The sequence below is a fragment of the Aquarana catesbeiana genome, linkage group LG02 (assembly GCF_042186555.1).
Source record: "Aquarana catesbeiana isolate 2022-GZ linkage group LG02, ASM4218655v1, whole genome shotgun sequence".
Taxonomy (NCBI): domain Eukaryota; kingdom Metazoa; phylum Chordata; class Amphibia; order Anura; family Ranidae; genus Aquarana; species Aquarana catesbeiana.
Genome location: NC_133325.1, coordinates 748,062,840 through 748,080,436, shown reverse-complemented (window position 1 = coordinate 748,080,436; position 17,597 = coordinate 748,062,840). Strand labels below are relative to the sequence as shown.

General features: G+C 41.6%; 1 protein-coding gene across 6 annotated transcripts in view; it reads left to right on the top strand.

The window, feature by feature from the left end:
• Nucleotides 1–17,597, top strand: part of GRIK1 (glutamate ionotropic receptor kainate type subunit 1) — a 652,481-nt gene that overhangs the window by 528,014 nt on the left and 106,870 nt on the right. For all 6 annotated transcript variants that reach the window (XR_012241793.1, XM_073617099.1, XM_073617101.1 and 3 more), the window contains 2 exons: nt 5,550–5,753; nt 12,606–12,829. Coding sequence is in view for 5 of the 6 variants with exons in the window: in XM_073617099.1 (XP_073473200.1) it covers nt 5,550–5,753; nt 12,606–12,829 (428 nt within the window). In the remaining variant the exon portion in view is untranslated. The remainder of the gene's footprint in view (nt 1–5,549; nt 5,754–12,605; nt 12,830–17,597) is intronic.

The following is a 17,597-nucleotide window of genomic DNA, read 5'->3' as shown; positions in this document are numbered from 1 at the left end:
ATAATAGAATAGAAAAGAATATAATTGAAAAAATAATAGAATAGAATGAATATAACCGTGTCCCAAAATTCAAATAGAATCAATTCAAATTTGAATAAAGTAGAAAACAATAAATTAGAATAGAATATAATAAAAATAAAAAACAGCAGAATTGAATAGAATTGAATAGAATAGAATATAACCATCTGAAACCTTCCAAAATTCGAATAGAATAAATTTGAGTTTGAATAGAAAAGAATAGAAAATAATAGAAAAGAATAGGATAGAATGAAAAGAAAAGAATAGAATAAAATAGAATTAACAAATAGAAAAATAATAAAATAAAAAAAAAAAAAACAATAGACTAGGCTAGAATAGAATAGAAAGAATATAACCATTTCCCAAGATTCAAATAGAATCAATTCAAATTTGAATATAATAGAAAATAATAGATTAGAATAGGAAGATGGTTACATTCTTTCTATTCTATTCTATTCTTTTTTTTTCTCTAGGAGTCTATACTAGTCTGTTATTTTCTATTCTATTCTAATCTATTCTTTTCTATTCTATTCAAATTCACATTGATTCTATTTGAATTTGGGGAAATGGTTATATTCTTTCTATTCTATTCTATTCTGTTCTTTTTTTTTAGTCTATTCTTTTCTGTTTTATTCTTTTCTTTTTGAATGTCACAAGATGGTTATATTATTTTTATTTTATTCTATTCTTTTTTTATTCTATTCTATTCATTTCTATTCTATTCCATTTGTTTATATTCTTTTCAATTCTATTCCTTTATTTTCTATTCTATTTTATTCTCTTTGGAAATGGGAAAACTATTTGAATTCGAAAACTTTTCGAATTTAAAAAACATTTTAATTTGAAAACTAGCAGGGTTAGGTTATAAAAAATAACTCAAGCTTTGAACATCTCACAGAGCACTGTTCAATCCATCATCGGAAAATGGAAAGAGTATGGCACAACTGCAAACCTACCAAGACATGGCCGTCCACCTAAACTGACAGGCCGGGCAAGGAGAGCATTAATCAGAGAAGCAGCCAAGAGGCCCATGGTAACTCTGGAGGAGCTGCAGAGATCCACAGCTCAGGTGGGAGAATCTGTCCACAGGACAACTATTAGTCGTGTACTCCACAAATCTGGCCTTTATGGAAGAGTGGCAAGAAGAAAGCCATTGTTGAAACAAAGCCATAAGAAGTCCTGTTTGCAGTTTGAGAGAAGCCATGTGGAGGACACAGCAAACATGTGGAAGAAGGTGCTCTGGTCAGATGAGACCAAAATTGAACTTTTTGGCCTAAAAGCAAAATGCTTTGTGTGGCGGAAAACTAACACTGCACATCTCCCTGAACATACCATCCCCACCGTGAAACATGGTGGCAGCAGCATCATGTTGTCGGGATGCTTTTCTTAAGCAGGGACAGGGAAGCTGGTCAGAGTTGATGGGAAGATGGATGGAGCCAAATACAGGGCAATTTTAGAAGAAAACCTGTTAAGCCACGTACACACGGGTTGACTTTTCGACCGGACTGGTCTGACGGACTTTCAACGGACTTCCGACTGACTTTTTAATGAACGAACTTGCCTACACACGATCACACCAAAGTCTGACGGATTCGTACGTGATGACGTACATCGGACTAAAATAAGGAAGTTGATAGCCAATAGCTGCCCTAGCATCAGTTTTTGTCCGTCGGACTAGCATACAGACGAGCGGATTTCTGGGTCCGGCGGAGTTACGTCGTAAAGATTTGAAGCATGTTCCAAATCTAAAGTCCGTCAGATTTTCGACTGGAAAAGTCCGCTGAAGGTCCAATGAAGCCCACACATGATCGGATTGTCCGCCAGACTCGGTCCGTCGGACCAGTCCGGTCGAAAAGTCTAACCATGTATACACTGCATTAGAGTCTGCAAAAGACTTGAGACTGGGGCGGAGGTTCACCTTCCAGCAGGACAACGACCCTAAAGATACAGCCAGAGCTACAATGGAATGGTTTAGATCAAAGCATATTCATGTGTTAGAATGACCCAGTGAAAGTCCAGACCTAAATCCAATTAAGAATCTGTGGCAAGACTTGAAAATTGCTGTTCACAGATGCTCTCCATCCAATCTGACAGAGCTTGAGCTATTTTGCAAAGAAGAATGGGCAAAAATTTCACTCTGTATACGACATTTACATTTTTGGTTGTAACATGTGTAATATTGGGAGTTGTTTAGCTTAGTGTAGAGCTTACAAGTGAACTGAGTCCACACCAGATATGCCGTCTAAGAGCTTGTTGGCCCACATTTATTAAAGAAAAAGAAAACAAGTCCGATAACAGAAGAGTTGTCGGCACAGGGGTTTCAGCCCCCACAGCAACAATATAAGATAAACAGAAACTACCAAGCCACCTGGCTCTCTTTAGCAGCACTGCTGCTCAGAATAATGCTTCAGCCCTCTTGGCTCTATAACAGAGGTCCTGTACCTTGGCACTCTTTTCCAGCTTCCTTGCTGTTCCAGCCCACAGACTTGGCCCCTCTGTCTGCTCTAACAGACAGAACTGTGCAGAGATGCACACTTCTCCCTTGCTTGCCTGGACTCCTCGGGAAGGTGGAGCCCAGAACCATGGTCAGGTGTCTACAAATAGCCCAGCACACACCTGACCAGTCAGTATGATGGTGGATCTCAAAACCTGGACTCAGGACTGGGGATTTCATCCCACCCGGATCGATATGAAATCCCCGGGCTCCAGGTCCCAAAGTGGACTTTAGTAAACAATGAGGAAACTGAAAGGCCAGTTTCCTCCCAAATAAGCAAAATAAAATGGAGTGCCTCAACCTGCCTGGTTGAGAATCCTGCATCCAAACACTGGTGGGGTACCACACCACCACACATGACAAAATGTGGAAAATTTCAAGGGGTATCAATACTTTTTCAAGGCACTGTATTATGTTCTTAGCAGTTTTAAGTGCTGTTAACTTTAGAATGATGAGATGTCACCAGCACTCATATACACTTGTTATTTGTGCAATGTAACATCAGTCAAATAAGTCAAGGTTTCAGGCCACGCAGGGTCCCTTCCTCAAGGAAACATAGTGACATTAATATTTAACTACGGCCCCTTGAGAAATGGACCATGAGTGGCCTTGAAATGTTGGCTTACTTGACTGATGTGACAGTGCAATAATAAAAAGTGTATATGTCTACAACAGAGTGCTGGTGATGTATCATCATTCCACAGTGGTTTATGTGGTCCTTCCACAGTTGTCACAGCGAGCACCCATTTGTCACGAAGGTTGAACACTGTAAGGAGTTAAGTCCTCATCGTCTGATTTTATCTGTTTCTCTAACTGACTAACAATGAATTTAGAGGTAAGATACCCCCTTTTCCGAGGGAAAAAGGCCCCTTTTGTGATTTGCACACCAAGCATATGCCTTGCAAAGCTAACTTAAAGTGTATTAAAGTGTATGTGAACCCTAACAATGATCTTCTTCTTTTTGCTCCCTTGTGTTCTGTTCAATAAACAATTAAAAGTTTGGTTATATCAGTTTGATAAGTGCTCAAAATATTTGTTGATCCTCCTTGAACTCCAGTGCTATGTGCCCTGCATTTTTACCTATTGCAGCCTTAGCAGCCATATCTTCCTGCCCATGCTACTTCTGTAAACTAATACGGGGTGATGAAAGAGCACCACTCAGTACAGCCATGGCCAAAAGTTTTGAGAATGACACAAATATTACTTTTCACAAAGTCTGCTGCTTCAGTGTTTTTAGATTTTTTTTTGTCAGATGTTACTATGGTATACTGAAGTATAATTACAAACATTTCATAAGTGTCAAATGCTTTTATTGACAATTACATTAATATTTGCAGTGTTGATCCTTGTTTTTCAAGACCTCTGCAATTCGCCCTGGCATGCTGTCAATCAACTTCTGGGCCACATCCTGGCTGATGGCAGCCCATTCTTGTATAATCAACGCTTGGAGTTTGTCAGAATTTATGGGGGGTTTTTTTTGTTTACCCACCTCTTGAGGATTGACAACAATGAGATTAAGGTTTGGGGAGTTTCTTGGCTGTGGACCCAAAATGTTGATGTTTTGTTCCACAAGCCACTTAATTATCACTTTTGTCTTATGCCAAGGTGTTCCATCATGCTGGAAAAGGCATAGTTCATCACCAAACGGTTCTTGGATGGTTGGGAGAAGTTGCTCTCAGAGGATATTATAGTACCATTCCTTATTCATGGATGTGTTCTTAGGCAAAATTGTGAGTGAGCCCACTCCCTTGGCTGAGAAGCAACCCCACACATGAATGGTCTCAGATACTTTACTGTTGGCATGACACAGGACTGATGGTAGCGCTCGCCTTTTCTTCTCCAGACAAGGTTTTTTCCAGATGACCCAAACAATGGGAAAGGGGATTCTTCAGAGAAAAAAATACTTTACCCCAGTCCTTAGCTGTCCAATCCCTGTACCTTTTGCAGAATATCAGTCTGTCCCTGATGTTTTTCATGGAGAGAAGTGGCTTCTTTTCTGCCCTTCTTGGCACCAGGCCATCCTCCAAAAGTCTTTGCCACACTGTGCATGAAGATTCACTCACACCTGCCTGCTGGCATTCCTGAGCAAGCTCTGCACTGGTGGTGCCCCGATCCCGCAGCTGAATCAGCTGTAGGAGATGATCCTGGCGCTTGCTGGACTTTCTTGGGCGCCCTGAAGCCTTCTTCACAAATGCAGTGGAAATGTTTTCTTTGGGAGTTCATTTTCAGGGCAAAGAATTGCAATTAATTGCAATTCATCTGATCACTCTTCATATTATTCTAGAGTATATGCAAATTGCCATAATAAAAACTGAGGCAGCAGACTTTGTGAAAATTTATATTTGTGTCATTCTCAAAACTTTTAGCCAGGGCTGTATGTTATAAAGAAGAGCGCAGGGTGTTCTGTAGTCCTGACAAACTTCCTGTCCTAGTGTAGCAATGTTTCATCTCCGTAGATACAGTACAGTGAGCTTTGTCATGACATTAACTGGCAGGATCACCAGGTAAAAAAAAAAAAAAGAAGGGAAAAAAACGCAAACTAATACAGCTACAATATCTAAATATTGGTAAGTTGGAATATATTACATTTTTGTTATTGGGTTTGTAATAATATGCCCAAATCATTGTGACTCTATTTTGTTATGCTTCGCCATTTTAGGATTATAAGTTCCATATATTGCTGACTCGTATAACCATATATTTTATACAAGTATATCATTTACTAACCATTCCCCCCTCCCCTCTTTCGATTGGTAAGCTGAACCTATATATAAGCTGTATACGAACCTAATTAAGGCAGACATCTTTTGAACTCATTTCTTGTTTCACGTGTTCATTGAGGTGTCTCACGGTACCGGGGGTTTCGGTGGTCTGCTGTTTTTAACCCAACAGGTGATCCGTCACGTACCTGAAGTACCTGTATACCTTTCAGGGTATAGATGCTCTTTAACCAATAAGCCACTTCTTCCACTGTAGGATTGTACACTGTGATTTAATGTCTTTGATGATGCAAATTATTACTTTTTCTTTGTTTTAGGAGGACCCATACGTAATGTATAGGAAGTCAGACAAGCCACTGTATGGAAATGACAGATTTGAGGGCTACTGCCTGGATTTGCTGAAAGAACTCTCCACCATTTTGGGCTTTATATATGAAGTCAGGCTGGTAGTAGATGGGAAATATGGGGCACAGAATGACAAAGGAGAGTGGAATGGAATGGTCAGAGAACTCATCGATCACGTAAGCAGCATCAGCAATCATTATGTATTTGTTGTGTGACTGACACTATTCCTGTACTACTAGTGCTACAATAGCTGATTTAATCTTGATGTGTTCGATTTTGGCTCTGGTGGTTTTTGGCATGTGATTTTGGGTGCTAAAAAGAGTATAAAAAACAAAACCTCTCTCTACATGACCTAACCCCTAATCTTAAAGTGAACCTATATTATGCGACTTCATAAAATTTGATGTATGACCAGTTTATTTGCCAATGTCCATACCAATATTGTATTTTTGGAGGCTGTGGAGGAAAATTTGGGGAATAATTCATGATTTTGTTTGCCATATTTGACCTCTCCTCTGTATGGAATTACTCCATTTAATGGCATCTCAATGTCACTTTGGAGATGAGATAACTATGGTGAGATTTGTGGTCGACTATCCTTAATTTTTACTCAGTTCAGCAGTTGGAACTGTAATGATTTGGCACGTGTGTCAGCAGCTGAGGTCCGGACATGTGTTTTGGCATTTATGACAACGTTGTCATCTTGTAACTGGTGAAGGGTAAAAGGGTTTATATTTTTTGTAACAATTTTGTATTAGGTGCATTTACTGCACTAGTACATGCTTTTCATATAAAATATTTTTCTTCTAGTCATTTAATTTACAAGTTACACTGCTTGGATCTCTAAATAAATACATTTTTCGGTGGGTTCCTGCCGACCATATAACTTACATATATGGTGGCAAGGTGGTACTGCTGCGCCGGATCACGTACCTAGTACGTGATCCGACATTTTTGGGTAGGGGGCGCGCATGTGCTCCACATCTGGCCCACTCCCGCTGTGATTGTACACAGTGGGAGCTGATCTGCTGGTATCATGGACTCGATGTCTGCAGGCACCCGCCGACCGGCAGTCTGCCTATGTAAACAGGGCACATTGCCGTTCTCTCAGTAGGGAAGGCATGGATCCTGTGTTGCAAATCAGGAACATGGATCCATACCTTCCTCTAGTAAAAGCACCTCCCACACTGTACAAAAACGCAGGCTAGGCACACGGTGAACCCTTTGATCACCCCTGATGTTAACCGCTTCCCAGCCAGTGCCGTTAGAAAAGTGACAGTGCATATTTTTAGCACTGATCGCAGTATTAGTGTCACTGGTTCCCAAAAAAGTGTCAAAAGTGTCACTTAGTGTCCACCGCTTTCATCCACCGCAATATCACTGTCCCGCTATAAGTCGCTGATCGCCGCCATTACTAGTAAAAATAATAAATTAAATGTAATAAAATTGAATAAAATACATTTTTATTGTGACTGCGACATTATAGCGGACACACTGGACAATTTTGACACATTTTTGGGATTTTGCTATACAAATGCATAGTTTACTGTAAAAATGTCACTGGCAGTGAAGGGGTTAACACTAGGGGGCGATCGATGGGGTTAACTGTGTTCCCTGGGAGGTGATTCTAACTGAAGGGGGACTGACTAGAGCAAGTGACGGATCGTGGTTCCTAGCTAATAGGAACACATGATCTGTCACTCCTCTCTGAACAGAACAGGGAAGTGTGTGTTTACATACACTTGTCCCTGTTCTGTGTCTCCTGCTCACGATCACTGGTGGCTAGCGGTCATCGCGACCATCGGCCACGAGCATCGGCACCCCCGCTGTGCAGCAGGTGCGCGTGCTATCCCGACTAACTGAGGCGGCTGGTCGGGAAGCAGTGTTTTTGAGCTTTGGCGTTTTCTAATTAGTCAATAGAGAAAACATAATCTGTTTAATTTGCTGCTGTTTTTGAGCTTTTTCATTTTATTTATTATTATTATTCTTTATTAATGTTTTTACTTTTTTTTGTAAGGAGTTAGTTTAGGGTTAGGGTTTTTTGATTATTATTATTATTATTCAGCTATGTATTTATTTACTTTTTGTTTATTTATTTATTTGTTTGTTTTGTTAGGTTATGGTTATGGCTAGGAGTTAATATTAGGGTTTAGGATTAGGGTTATGTGTTAATATTAGGGTTAGGGGTTAGATTAGGGGTTGTGTGTTAGGATTAGGGTTTAATATTAGGGTTAAGGATCAGGGTTAAGGTTTTTTATTAATTCTTTATTTATTTTATTGTTATTATTTTATCTTTATTTGTTTTATTATTTATTTATTTATTATTATTTATTTTAATTTATTTATTAAAGATTTCAGTAGAAAAATTATCAAAACCACAAGACAAAATGCACTAAAATACCCAAAACCGCTCAAATCAAGCGTTTCCATGCATGTCTATGGAACATAAAAAACACTTAAAATGCACTAATCTGCCCAATTCGAGCTACAAAAAAAGCTTCAGTCGACTTGCAGTGGAGATATGAACCAACTCCATAGTGAATGATAGATTTTTTTCTCCTCCAGAATTTTGGAGCTTCGAGCTACAAAATGCTGGGGTGTGAATGGGGCCTAAAATGTAAAATTCATTCCAATGTTACAGTTGTGGGTGAACTTCTCCCATAAGGTGTAGCTAAACCTTACAATAAAAATGTAGTTTAGTGCAGCTTACCAGTGCTTAGATGTGGTGGCTGCATTCATTTTTTTTTAAGCTTCTTTTTCCTTTATTTTCACCTGATGATGCTGCAAAAGTTACACTTTTCTAAAGTGATGATGCTAACTCAATCCACTGAATCTATAGAGGAACTGTCACCCTAAGACACTTTTATAACTTGGACTACAAACCCTCTCCTTATTTCCATTATATGAAGGGATGTTGCTTTATAGCTCACAAAAAGTACTATAGCTGGGAAAGTTAATAACATATTGTTAGACTTTAGTTCAGTCCACAGGAAGTAACAAGGACATAAGATTTTTAACAAGATCAGCAGGTATTTTTCTGTATTTGCAGAAGCCTTTTACTAAGCGTTTAAAAAAAAAAGAAAACTAATGCTGCCATCATATCTATAGACTTGTATGCTATAATATATTCTCTTTTTGTTGTTTAGATATACTTTATGTACAGCTGGCTTGACATAAAACATACTAAAGTAACCTTATCTATTGATGGTAGCCTTATTCAGCACCTGTAGGTCCAATTTACTAACTATAATGTTCCTCCAACACATCTTAGGACCTTGACAAGTCTTATGCAAAAGTTGAATTCCAGTTTTGGATATTTTTACATAATTACATTGGTCTAGTTTATTCCATACCTGACTGATCCTTGTGGATGCAAAGAATCATCAGTATCGTGTTTCCCCGAAAAACCCACCCTGAAAATAAGACCTACTGTGATTTTTGGGAAAGGCTGCAATATAAGCCCTACCCCGAAAATAAGCCCTAGTTTAAAGTGGCTGTAAAATCCTAGAATCCACTTTTACAGTATTATATAGTATAAACGGTGTATGTTTCTATAATCTAATTGTGCCAAATACCTTTGATACAGCGTCGATCGGCGCTCAGCTGACCTCCCGCTGCTCTCCTCCTCTTCTGCCAGCTGTCAGCGGGGGATCTCGGCACCCCCTCTGCAGTGCTCAGAGTAGGGAAGAGAGCTCCGGTGGGTCACGGAAGCGCGGAGTGGCGCTATAAGAAGGTATTTGGCGCAATTAGATTACATTATATAATACTGTAATACAGTGGATTCTAGGATTTTACAATCACTTTTACTCTGTTTCCTTGGGGATTCCTGACAGGCAGGGAGGGAGAGGGGGAGAGAAGACAGCACATTACATGATAAGACCTACCCTGCAAATAAGCCCTACTGTGTTTTTTGTTGCCAAAATGTATATAAAACCCAGGCTTATTTTCGGGGAAACACGATATTAGACGCTGCTGCTACAATGATCCTCGCTGTCTACCAGGTCCTGTACCCGTGACATAGAGGGTAGTTTGCTCATCACAGGTGCCATTCAGAGATTACCTTGAAGTTTTCTTAATGAATATAAGGTGTTCTCTGATTGGACGAAATAGAGATTGTGACATTACTGCCCAGCCTCTCCCCCTCGCCCAATCATAGAATGCTGTACAATCATTGAGAAAATAGAAAGTGTTCTCAGAATGGTGCCCATGCCGGGCAAGTGACTCCCCATGGTTACTATACAGCAGGGCAGCTGCTTGGCACCAGATCCAGAGGACAGTGAGGATCACTGCATGACACATGCATACTTACATTGGTCCAAGCTAGTAACTATGAAAAAATATCCATACCTAGAATTCAGCTTTACCATTCAGATAGTTGGATACAGAAATTCCACCATTGATTGCTTGCATTGTGGGATTCAAAATCTCTCTAAGGGCTTGTGTATAGTGGCATTAATTTAATTCAGAACTGCTTTGCTCCCTGCACAAGCTAATTGGAATGTAGTTTAGAAGCATGTCAGAAGAAGGCCAGGGCAACTCAGGATCATCACATGCAGGGCTTTTTTTTTTGTGGAACATGCCGGACGCTGTGCCGGCACCTCCGCCAGAGCACTCCCTGTGTCCTTTACTGTGTAGCTTGCTGCCTGTAACAAAGCAGTGCGGCCGCGGAGGGTCAAACAGCTGCAGCCCGAGAGAGCAGAAGGCAGAGTGATCTGCACTCCACTCCGCCTCTTGATGCAGACCAACTGGAAGCTTGTTTTGGTGCCAGTCAACTTGCTGTGTGAGAGCTAAGTCTGGTGTGGCCATGTATGATGATCATTGGATTTTCTGGGTAGGTAGCTTGTCCTCCTCCTCAGCCTCTTGTAACTGTTGTGTGCTGTGGAGACAATTTTTTATACTCTTGCGACAATGCTGCTTAATGGGTCTTTGCTATGCCTGCTGAGACTGTCTCTTTGATGCACTGGGCTGTCTCTTTGATGCACTGGGCTGTGTCTTTGCTGGACTGGGCTGTCTCTTTGCTGGACTGGGCTGTCCCTTTGTTGGATTGGGCTGTCTCCTTGATGCACTGGGCTGTCTTTTTGATGCACTGGGCTGTCTTTTTGATGCATTGGGCTGTCTCTTTGCTGGAATGGGCTGTCTTTGCTGGACTAGGCTGTCTCTTTGCTGGACGGGGATGTCTCTTTGATGCACTGGGCTGTCTCTTTGCTGGATTGGGTTGTCTTTGCTGGGTTGGGCTGTCTTTGATGCACTGGGCTGTCTCTTTGCTGGACTGGGCTGTCTCTTTGCTGGACTGGGCTGTCTCTTTGCTGAACTCGGTTGTCTCTTTGTTGGACTGGGATATGTCTTTGATGCACTGGGCTGTCTCTTTGATGGACTGGGCTATCTTTTTGATGGACTGGGCTATCTTTTTGATGGATTGGGCTGTCTCTTTGCTGGACTGGGCTGTCCTTGCTGGACAGGGATGTCTCTTTGCTAAATGGGGATGTCTCTTTGTTGGACTGGGCTGTCTCTTTGATGCACTGGGCTGTCTCTTTGCTGGACTGGGCTGTCTTTGCTGGACGGGGATGTCCCTTTGCTGGATACAGGCCTATCTCTTTGCTGGATATGAGGCATGTCTCTTGCTGGATATGGGCCTGTCTCTTTGCTCAAAATGGGGATGTCTCTTGCTGGATATGGGCCTGTCTGCTGGATATGGAGATGTCTCTTCCTGTATATGGGGATGTCTATTCCTGGATATGGGGATGTCTCTTTGCTGAATATGGGCCTGTTGAAATCGTCTGGAACTGCCTCTGAGCTTACTTTTGTAAGTGCTGGATATTTCAAATGTTCTGTGCATTTTACTACATTGCTTTTTATTAACAAATCCCATACAAATTACTTGTATAGCACCCGAAATTATATTTGGTTACCTGTTCTCTAAAGGGGGCAGTGCTAGGAGGTGTGTGGCGGAGACAGGCGTAACCTAGGGGAGGAGGTGAGTTCCTGCACCTTTTCACTGAGAAAAAAAAATCCTGATTACATGTACCTGAAAGCTCAATACTTGTCCATCTACACTTAGGTATTAAACATTATGTTGGTTACAGTGGAACTTAAGTGTAAGCACCAAAAACTGAAAACGCATTTCTTTTTTTTTCTTCATTATCTTTGTTGGGAAATCAGTTTGAAGACCCCCCCCCCCCCCCCCCCTAGCATTTCTAGCTGTGGCCATCTTGACTAAAGGTAGATGATTCATGTAGCATTTACCTCCTGGAATCTATCTACCCTTAGCTTAAAGGGGTTGTAAAGGTAAAATTTTTTTTTTTTAAAAATAACAAACATGTTATACTTACCTTCACTGTGCAGCTCGTTCTGCACAGAGTGGCCCCGAACCTGGTCTTCTGGGGTCCCTCGGCGGCTGTTTCAGCTCCTCCCCGCAAGCATTAACCACCTTAATGCGAGCTATAGCCGCTCACTGTATCACTCGGCCCCGCCCCCCAGCGCGCCGCGTCATTGGATGTGATTGACAGCAGCGCGAGCCAATGGCTGCGCTGCTTCCAATCCATCCACTGTAGCCAATCAGCGGCCAGGGTGAGCGGAGGAATAGATGTCGGGAACAAGAAGCTGACTTTCGAGGCGTCAGGTAAGTAAAACGGGGGGGGCTGGGGGCGGCGGTATTGTCAAAAGTTTTTTCACCTTAATGCATAGAATGCATTAAGGTGAAAAAATGTTTACCTTTACAACCCCTTTAAGCATGCAGGCAGGAGGGTGTGTTTAGCTGAGAAAACCCCTCCCTCCCATTCTGAAGACTCCTGGGATGTATGACATAATTTTAGCCTAGGACAGAAACCAGGAAGTAACTGAAGAAAAGTAAAAAAAAAAAAAGAAAGAAAAAAGAAGTTTAAAACAAGTAAATAAAATATACCTTCCTATGTATTTACTAATGCTAGCAGCATTATAATAATTATAATATTAAAATATTTGATTGAGAGAGTTTATTTTCATTTTAAATACTGCTAATCAATAAGAAAACCAACTCTCTCTATTTGCAGAAAGCAGATTTGGCTGTCGCCCCCCTGACCATCACCTACGTTAGAGAAAAAGTCATAGATTTCTCCAAACCCTTCATGACTCTGGGTATCAGCATTCTATACCGGAAACCAAACGGTACCAATCCTGGAGTTTTCTCCTTCCTCAACCCCCTCTCCCCTGATATCTGGATGTACGTGCTCCTCGCCTGCCTGGGAGTCAGTTGTGTCTTGTTTGTCATCGCAAGGTAAGGCACTTTCCTATTAACATTCATGGTAATCGACGTTCTCTCAGCTCTCGCTACACTTTACAGGCCGTGCTAATGAAACTTTGAATATTCTCATTTATAATAGTTACAATTCAAGCCGTGATTTGATTTTCTACCTCCAAAGTTTCTTTGCTATTGCTTACTGTCCTCAGCACATGCTTATTGTATTAAAGAAAATATGGAGGCAAAAAATTGATACAGAGTTCCATGTATTCCATATATACAATCGTTAAAATAATATTAAACTTGAAAAATGAGTTGTGCGTAATTACCAGTAATCTTTCTTTTTAATAATTTCCTGCTATCCCCGGTTAACTAGCTGAAATGTTTATTCAGATTGAATGTGGAAGTGTTTGCACTGTTTTTTTTTTTTTTTTTTTTTTCATAAAAATAACAAACATGTTATACTATCCTCCTCTATACAATGGATTTGCACAGAGCAGCCTGGATCCTCCTCTTTCGGGTCCCTCTTCGGCTCTCCTGGCCCCTCGCTCCTGTTGCGTGCCCCCACAACAAGCAGCTTGCTAGGGGGGCACACGAGCCGAGTCACAGCTCCCTGTGTCCATTCAGACACGGAGCCTCAGTTCGGCCACGCCCTCTCCATCTCCCGATTGGCTATCTGACTTTGATTGACAGCAGCGGGAGCCAATGGCACCTCTGCTGTGTCTCAGCCGAGTCACTCGTGGATATTGCTGGACAGAGATGGGGCTCAGGTAAGTATTAGGGAGTGCTGGGGCAACTGCTGCACACAGAAGGCTTTTCATTTTAATGCATTGAACGCATTAAGATAAAAAAAAACTTCTGACTTTACAACCCCTTTAAGGGCTTCAGATTCATACGCCAATATGGGAACGCTCACTTTTGTGCTAAGTGATACACATCAATAGTGCTCCAATCATGCATGAAATAATAGGTGGTGTGAATCTTCGTGCTCCTCCACACCCCTGTACACACTATCACTCACCAGATATACGGACCCAATGTTTTGTGGGTCAGCTTGTGCTTAAATGTAAAAAAAGTTTTCCCATGCAGTGGGTCTGTGCCTGCACAGGTTAACTGCCCATTTTTGTCTAGGGAAGAGGAGAAAGGAGATTTACTTACCTAAACCTCCAAACCTCCCAGAACAAGATCGGTTCGGCCACCCCCCCACCCCAGCTTGAACTGTGGATTGTTCCTGGTGTCATCAAGCACAACAGGCTCCATAGACCAGGAACAGACCACATGCTGGAACATGGGGGAGCACTGTTTTCCGGTGGAATGAAGGATTAGGTGAGTATAAGCTTTCTCCTCACCCCTAGACAAAATGAGCAGCTGACCCGTGCAGTGCGAGCACAGCCCGACTGCATGGAAAACTTTTTTTTTTGCCCGAAGTTGGGCTTCAAAGGAAGTTGAAAAATAACAGCAGGATCAACAAGTATGTTACAGGGGGGACTCAGAAAATCAAAGACTGCTTTGTTAAAGTGGGAGTAAACTCCCATCTCTGACTTGTACCCACAGGTAAGCCTATAATAAGTGAACCATTTAGGAGATATTTACTGTATATGCAGCCGATGACATCATTGGCGCATGCGCTCTGAAGAAACGGTCGTCCAGGTCTTTCCTACAGACTCCTGTGCCGTAACCGGCAGCTCCCCCGTGCATGCACGGGAGTGACGTCATCGTGGTTGCGGCCAGTCACACAGCCGGAGTCCGCGGACCTGGAAGGAAGGCGAGTGAAGATGGAAGCTGCCTCCTCCAGTGACAGTGCATCGCTAGAAGGATTAGTTTTCTGGTAAGTTTCACATATCACATACTAGTACATCATGGCTTTACCTTGCATGTCAGAAAAAAAAAAGTCACCCAGCAGTTTACTACCGCTTTAATGCTACTGACAGTCTGTTTCATATACAGTATGTCATTTTTATTTTGCCTTTAATACGACTATAATAGCTTAGCTGAATAAAGTGTGGAGTTTACAGAGCTCAGTAGCTGAATCTCAGATTATACACAGCTAAATGACTTTAGCTGTGTCTTACTGGCCAGATCACCAAGTGAACGTAAAGGGAAAAAAAAGCCTAAAAAATGCAGCCACCACATCTAAGGATTGGTAAGCTGCAATATAATATTTTTTGGTTTGGGGTTTAATATCACTTTAACTGCTACACACAATACCAAGAGCAGAATGGATTAAAAATGTCCTCAAAATGCTTAGCAAATCCCCAGCACAGTGTTCCATAACTGGAAGCCCAACCTGTGAATGTTGTAAGATTCAGCAACCAGTTTTGCAGCACTGCCAGCTTTAAGTATTCAAGGGAAACTGTCAGGATCATAATATGAGAGCTTTTATTACCGTGGTTCTGAATGTCATACTTAACTGCCCTGTGCACTGGTTTTGCACAGAGCAGCCCAGATCCCCCTCTTCTGGGGTCCCTCGCTGGCGCTCCAGGCCCCATCCTCGTGTTGAGTGCTATGGGGGCACAGCTCAGCATATCCATTCAGACATGGAGCCGCGGCTAGGCCCTGTCCCCTTCTCTCCTCATTGGTTTACTGACTTTGATTGACAGCAGCGGGAGCCAATGGTGCCTGCTGCTGTGTCTCAGCCAACCAGGAGGGAGAGCCCCCGCAACCGAGGTTCTCGTGTAACATCACTGGATCGAAAAAGGGTCTCAGGTAACTATTAGGGGGGCTGAGGGAGGCTGCTGCACACTGAAGGTTTTTTATCCTAAAGCATAGAATGCATTAAAATAGGAAAAAAAAATAGGAAAAAAAAACTTCTGACTTTAGAACCACTTTAAAACTCAATTGGAGTCCCAGAATTGATTATGCTCTCAGATAGACATTATAGTAACAACCTCTATTTGATCGTAGCTTCAATTTCCTGTTATAGCAGTTGTGCAGAGTGTCTAAAATAATGAATTAAATATGAGTAGCTTGATAGGTTTTAAGCTGGCCATGGACCATTTGAATCCTGGACGGCTCAGCAGAAACTGGCAGAGATTTGAACCATGTATAGGCAGACTGAATGTACCCAAGTTGATCGATCAATTACATGTGATTTTCGCTAGCAGCTGGTATAGCTGCTGGCATTAATCACTGTCAGTGAATTTCTTTCCTGCGACCACTTTCAGTGTTGACAGGGGAATCTCTCCCGCCAAACCATTGTGTTCTCCCAACGGGGATTCAGGGGAAGCCATCCCTGCTGGGAGAACACAATGGCTTAGTGGGGGGGATTCACCTGTCAACACTGAAAGACGTTGCAGGAAAAAAATTTGCTCCATCTATGGCTAGCCTTAGAGTTTGCCCAAGTCTGGCCAGATCATTTGTCATCCAATTAACCTGGCCAGACACATCCACTCCCTTCCCCATCGCTACAGGTTTATATAAGGTCACTTGTGATGACGGTTGTGGCCATCACTCCTCTATGCCTTGATAGAGGACTGCGCTTGGTGACCGGGGCACAAATGTTTTCTACTAAGACTAGCCACATATAGGTGTGAGATTTTTCTTGTTCAGTCTCACAACCTAAACAAGAATAATCAACAGATTCTCCCACCATGCTAAACAAAATGGATGAATCAACCCTTCCAGCTATTGTATTCTAATTCTATTCTCAGAATACCCCAAAAGTGGCTGCAGTGACTGTTCGGCCAAGAATTTTCCACCCGGCTGTTTTGATTTTCAGATCGTTTGTTGGGTTGTTTCAGCAGGAATACACTGTATTGTGTACTGTGCCGCGTTGTGCCAGCTTTAGACTGGCCATTCCCAAGCTAAAATCAGGGCAATAAATATGGCGATAAAGGAATATAAAAAGAAAGAAAAGGCGTGAGACCTTAATTGGCCTTTAATGACCTGACTCAGAGCAAATTGCAACTTTATTGTCAGGATGGCCGTTCCAGAGCCTGCAGCTTCAAAAAACAAGTCCGCAAACTCTACTCCTATACCTGTATTCAGAAAGGTTCCCTTGAACCCCGTGATCAGAGGACTCATTCCAGTTGTTGCTCTTGTGCATCCCACAACCACACAGATTGTTTTTTGATGGCAGTGGGTAAACACAGGCAGCAGAGATAATAACTTTTCCCACCACACTGAGAATATATATAAATTATGTATATGATGCTCTTGTTACTCCCTAACCACAAACTGATATGAATAATAAATGAATATATTCTCTTAATTAAAGCAAACCACCATTTTTGCCTATTATCCCCATGCAACATATAAATATTATATGTTATATTGATGTGACATGGGGATATACATAAAATAGGTAGTGGTAGGCTTTAATTGGAACCATGTATTAATATAATATTAATATATGTTTGGAATTGGGAGTAGCAGTATAGTCATTTACATAATTTATATTCTTAGTAGGACCCAAAGTGATTGTAATTGGTTTTAATTGTGTTTTGTTTATTTTATGTAATTAAAACTATCTATAAACTTCAACCTGTTATTATGCGCGTTAAAGGAAACTTTTCCCAGCTCTCAGTGCTGACTTCTCATTCCGCAAATGCTAGTTCCTTGGTTGTCATACTGACCCTTTTACGTAAAGGTTTAGTTTATCAAAAATTTAAAAAAATACTAAATCAGCACAAGGACCACTTATCTTCAGTGAGATGTGTCCCTTGTGCTGCTGTGTTTTCCTTTTGGCAAAATATTCCTCCTCTAATGCCCACCCACCCTTTGGAATCTTCCAAAAGGTGGGTGGGGTGGGGTTAAAAGAACTAGGGGGATATGACGGGCACTCATCAAGAATGCCCAACTATGT